Genomic DNA, 5,917 nt, shown 5'->3' with positions numbered 1-5,917 from the left:
TCCTCCCAAATTCATGTACCGAGCGTGACCACATTTGTAACTATTTGCACTCGACCCATTCAAGTTCAACAAGCTCTATCGATTGGCCTCCAATATCTCCAACCGCTATAAATGAATACAACACCATCGGCCTCCTTGCCATGGCATTCCCCACACTCTTCCCTACAGGCATTGCAATGATCATGCAACCAAGACTTACAAAAGTTGAAATGCATGAATATGCTTTGCACTTGCTTCACTACCATGATAACTGCTTTGGCCAACACCCAAGATTCCGCTTCTATCTTTATAACATTCTAATGTGCCACCGTAGCCAAGCAACAGCCAGTGTCTTCGTGAAGAAGTACATTGAGAACAACTTGCCAACAACGGTATCAGACCTACGCCAGTGTCTTCATGACTCTCCGGATTCAAGATTGCCAGAGCAAATAATGAGGTTTGGGTCAGCTCTACGAGGAACACGGTCTTTCTGGAACAAACGCCGATCTGAGCTGACTGACATGATCACGCAAATAGGAAGCCCAACATTCTTCTTCACTCTCAGTGCAGCTGATACTAAATGGCATGACTTGCACACGATCATGCCCACAAGTGTTCATTCCACTTCAGTCAACCCCTTCCAATGGAAAATCCAAAACATAATTAAAAACCCACATCTAACAACCCAATATATGCATTGTAGATTTACAATTTTCCTTGAAGAAATCCTTCAAAAAGGCCTCCATGCAACCGACTACTGGTGCAGGTATTATTTAATATCCATATCCCTCTACATTAATTTTATACATTGCATATACATGTATTAACTGAATGTACCCTTCATGTTATATTCAGATACGAATGGCAACATAGAGGATCCGCACACATTCATGGCTTCCTTTGGCTACAAAATGCACCAGACATGGACACACTTGATTGGGACAATGCATTAGAAGTTGCTAATGCACAGAAATATTTCGACCACTACGTAACTGCTTGGAATCCACGTCAGGCAGAACACCGAACTATTCCGCTTCACCAGTCAACAATTCATAACCCGTGTCTCCTTGACACAGCAACAATATTCACATCCAATCAATTTGAAGACTACACAGAGCTTGTCAACTGCGTTCAACGTCATACAAAGTGTCATGAATCTTCCTGTCTTCGTAAGAAAGACAATGTGCTTAGCTGCCGATATGGAGTACCGTGGGAATTGAAGTCCACTTCTTCACTTTTCATTGATGATAAGGGTCATAAAACCTATGTCCCTGCTCGCAATGATGAAAGATTGAATATTCACAACGCCGATCTACTCTCTATTTGGAGAGAAAATGTTGATTGCCAACCAGTCCTTTCTCGCCATGCTGTATTGAAATATATTTCAAAATATGCAACAAAAGCAGAGACAAGATCTGAGAGCTACTGTCAAATGCTATCGCGACTATCACAAAGTGCCCTTCCAGAAGCACCTACTAGTGGTGTCATCCGGAAACTCCTTACAGAAACCATTGCAGATAGAGACATTGGTGCACAAGAAATATGCCATATGTTACAAAAGCTACCTCTCTCTCTTTGCAGCCGTACATTCCGTTCTTTGAATGTCAACAGGGCTGTTTTCAAACGTGTTTCGCAAGATACTGAAAATCTTGGTTCGACACCAAACTTTATCGTTGCGTATATGAACAGGCCTGCCTCACTAGAAGCACTGCCCCTCCTTGAACCTGCTCGCTCATGGTCATATTCTGCCCAGCGGAGAAGAAACCACTGGAAACATATATTCCCCCCAATGATTGTACATGTCTTGCCCCATTACAATGTCATTCCTTCCTCTACTAATCCTTCTTATGCCACCTTCTATTGGAGTGAATTACTCTTGTATTTCCCCTTCCGAACACTCCCTGATGATATCGGTTCAACTGATGCAGAAATTATTGCACACTGGGAACAAAAAAAGGGTGCATATACACCATGGCATGTCCATCGCGAACCCGAAAACCCACAAAGCCCACCTACTGAAGATCAACCTACCCCACACACCCCCCCTGATTCCATTCAGATGGATGAATGGCAAATCCTCTCTCAACTACACCCAGGTTACAATATTGCAATTGATGACCTCGACATGATTGGCTACCGCGACTTCGATGTCAACCACAATTGGTCACAAAATACTGTCCCTCCCCCCTTGCAAGAAACTGCCATCAATTTCATTGAATTCAACCGCTCACCCATTCAAAACCAACATCATTCATTTTCCAACCTTCCCCATGAGCATACATTATCCCCTACCCAAAGCATAGCTTTCACCGCTGTTTTTTCACACTTCAAAACCCCTTCGCCAAAATCCCCACGGAAGATCATCGTACAAGGAACAGCTGGCACAGGAAAATCCCATTTGATTAAATGCCTTCACCAAGCATTTGTGGAAAACTCGCCAGCCAACAAAAACCCTTTATTGTTACTTGCACCAACCGGCGTTGCAGCTTTCAACATAAATGCCCTCACAATTCATTTTGCCCTTCATATCCCTATCCAGAAAATGCATCCTCTCGAAGGCCAGCCGCTCCTACACCTGCAAGAGCAACTCCGTCATGTAGAATACATCCTCATTGACGAAATGAGCTTCATTGGTCCAAAAATGATTTCTTGCATTGACGATCGTCTAAGAGAGGCCTTCCCTCTTCATCAGAATACACCATTTGGTAATCGCTCAATTATCCTTGTCGGAGATTTAGGCCAACTCCCACCTGCAAAAGACATTCCTTTATATGCTGGGACATCGCGTGGCACTGCACTTTGGCGCAGCTTTGACATATTCATAACACTTTCAACTGTTTTCCGTCAACAAGGAGCTAGCTCGTCCCAGGTTGCTTTCCGGAAAATACTTGCAAATCTTAGGAATGGAATATCTACACTTGAAGATTGGCAACATCTAATGTCAAGAACAAGTTCCTCTCTTACACATGAAGAGAAATGCACATTCGACGAGTCCATGCACCTATTCGCAACAAACAACGCAGTTGTCTTGCATAATAAGAAAATGCTCAAACAATTGAACATCCCAGTAGCACTTTTCTCTGCGGAACAACAAAGACAGAAAACTCCTACTACAACAGAAGATGAGCACCTACCTGCAAAGGTGCTCTTATGCAGTGAACAAAAAGTTATGCTCACCAGCAACTTATGGGTACATGCAGGCCTTGTCAATGGCGTGCTTGGGAAGGTCATCTCAATATTTTATTCAACTGACTCAAAGCCCCCAGCATTACCATCCTTTGTGGTTGTTCACTTTCAACAATACAGAGGAACATCGTGGGACATTTCACACCCAACATATGTACCCATTCCTCCCATCACAAGGGGTGCACGCCCTCAGATACCACTTCAAATGGCATGGGCTTTAACGATACACAAGTCACAAGGAATGACATTAGACAAAGCAACAGTGGACATCAACACCAGAGAACGCCAAGGGCTAACATTCACTGCAATTTCAAGAGTGCGGTCACTAGCGGACATACACATCAATCCAGCATTCCCATTCTCCCGCATTGCACAAATGCACAAGAATCCATATCTTAAGCGTAGACAGCAAGAGGAATCATTCCTTGCATCAAAATCTATCCAGGATAATACACTTTAGCCAATCATACAACCTGCCTTCCAGAATTACCCACATGGTAAACACCACTCACTACATAACGAAGTTTCACATAGATTTCTTGCTATTACATTTAATTTCATATGATTTTATACTCATTTGGAATCGTTTAATTTATTTCGAATATTCAAACAAAATCGTCAAACATATTCATTGTCAGTTACAGTGTTTCCTTTTTGGATGCCAACAAGTATGAATACATGCTACCTACGACAGTTGTACGAGTGTTGTGAAGAAATCCAACAACAAGAACTTACATTACAAGATATGCAGACAAGGATCCTGCCACAACAATCCATGCCACTTTACCGTTTGTGCCCAGCAATTACGTTGTTAAAGAATATAAGGAAACTACTTAAGATTACAATTCACATCCATGAAAGGGATGCACACAGGCAGATGCGACATCAACTGCAGGAACAGCTCGCACAACATGGCACCACAATAAACACTAACTGGTGTTGCCGATGCCATGGCCCATCATGCATATATGATTAGTGGCTCATTCTCAATTACATCTCTACATAATGCTTTTATTGTACATATGCTTACAAGCCAACGAATACTTTCATTGTATATATCTTTACTTATATCTGGCATGTTTAGTTATATCTTAATAGAACTGTTCTCTGTTGTATGAACAAAGAGTATTCAAGTACGTGGTCCACTGCTCTTTGTTTTGGGTTTTATGATTCAACCAACAACTTTTTTTATAAAGAAACACGTTTCTCACTTTAGATAGGTCGATGTTTACAACAACCTATTAGGGAAATTTTCATTCAGCTCTTTAATTCTTTCTATTAGTGTTGATAGGGTCAAAATCTGCATATTGTTTTTTATCATTTACCCAGTTGATGACTAGCTCTGAATCTCCCAGTATCTGGATTTGAGCAGTACCTTTCTTAATTGTTAAATTTTCCAGTATCGAAAATGCACTTAACTCTGCCCAGTAGTTGGTACCTTCTGCCAATGCAGCTTTGAAACAGAAACTATGGTTTTCCTTCAGAAATAACACACGTCCAGCACCACAAATCCCTGGAATTTATGGGAATTTTATGTCTCATGCATTTCAGATTCATATTTGCAATTAAAATAGTAGATGAGGATAGTTCTTGACAGTAGAGGTGTTTTCTTTATAATGAACTATTTCTTTTATTCTGGGCTCTTCACATGCTTGGTGATGCATGTTAGAGTGCCAAGTATTGTGAGTTCAGTTATTTTAGTTTCATATTGTCTAGATATGGCTCTTGGGCCTTTACTCCTTGGATTTTAGAAGTGCTATCATTTTCATTTTGGAGGACAGGTTTGTTCAGTTGACATTCTTTACTGTAGATTACAGCTGCTGGCTTATAATGTGGATAAGTTTAGGTCTTGTTCATCTTTTTGAAAGGTAAATGAAATGGTGTCATTGGTTGCCATCTGAAAGTTTTTGGTGCCTGGAGAACAGTTTTTTTGACTTATAGCTTTATCAGTGAGAAAGGTTTCATATCAAATTTCCTCGTGGTTTAATTGCATCAGCTGCTTCCTTAACTGTATTATTTTAATAGCTCAATGGAGACCGCATTCGTAAATGTTAATCTGAAAGCAGTCATAAGCAGTCATAAGAAATAAACTAAACCTTGATGCCCAAAATCACAATCCTAAAATAATCTGATAGCCAGCACAGCCGAACTTCATAAGATAGTATGGCCAAGGTCTACTAAATTTAAGGCATCCACAACACGGTGCATTTTCTGTTCTCTAAATGGTTAAGCAGGTAGTTGAGATGAATTGTTTTTCCATTGAATGCAGTATACCCCAGAACAGGGGTTCGCGTACTTGATAGAACAGTTCTCTGTGGTTTTTTTATCCAAGTTGAAAGATATTGTATGAAATCATGACACACATGGTTCTTTTTGTCTTCAGCTCGTCCACATACTTAACCACGTATCCCAATGAGTTGCAAAAATGATTCAGATGAAGGTGCCTCTACCTTTGTGATTGTGATTTCTGATTCCTTTTAGTAGACACCAAAGATGGATGCCCACTATCGTCTGGCTGGAATCGAATGAAGTGGAAGTTAGAGACATAGAAACTTTGTACAGAAACTAAATGATTTCTCACAGCTGTCATTTTCTGCAATCCAGTACATGGTCCACTGCTCTGTGCTTTTTGTTGGTTAAATGATCTGTGTTTTGCAATACGAGAGAGCAGGTTGGGCTCTAGAGCCCAAATGGCAAGATTCCTTCTACATTAAACAACAAAAACATGTCAGCATTTTACCCTTCCATCACA

At 40.8% G+C, this 5,917-nt stretch overlaps 1 protein-coding gene across 1 annotated transcript; it reads left to right on the top strand.

Annotated features, from left to right (window-relative positions):
- The first annotated feature begins 299 nt into the window (after positions 1-299).
- Positions 300-5,465, top strand: LOC149140595 (uncharacterized). The gene is made up of 3 exons (XM_089451015.1): positions 300-436; positions 835-3,205; positions 5,400-5,465. Exons 1-3 carry the CDS (start codon positions 300-302, stop codon positions 5,463-5,465), a joined length of 2,574 nt encoding a protein of 857 aa, XP_089307141.1.
- The last annotated feature ends 452 nt before the right edge of the window (positions 5,466-5,917 follow it).

This window comes from Pinus tabuliformis, chromosome X (genome assembly GCF_031772625.1).
Source record: "Pinus tabuliformis cultivar Carrire ecotype Pingquan chromosome X, CPIR1, whole genome shotgun sequence".
NCBI lineage: Eukaryota > Viridiplantae > Streptophyta > Pinopsida > Pinales > Pinaceae > Pinus > Pinus tabuliformis.
This window is presented reverse-complemented; position numbering and strand designations above follow the sequence as displayed.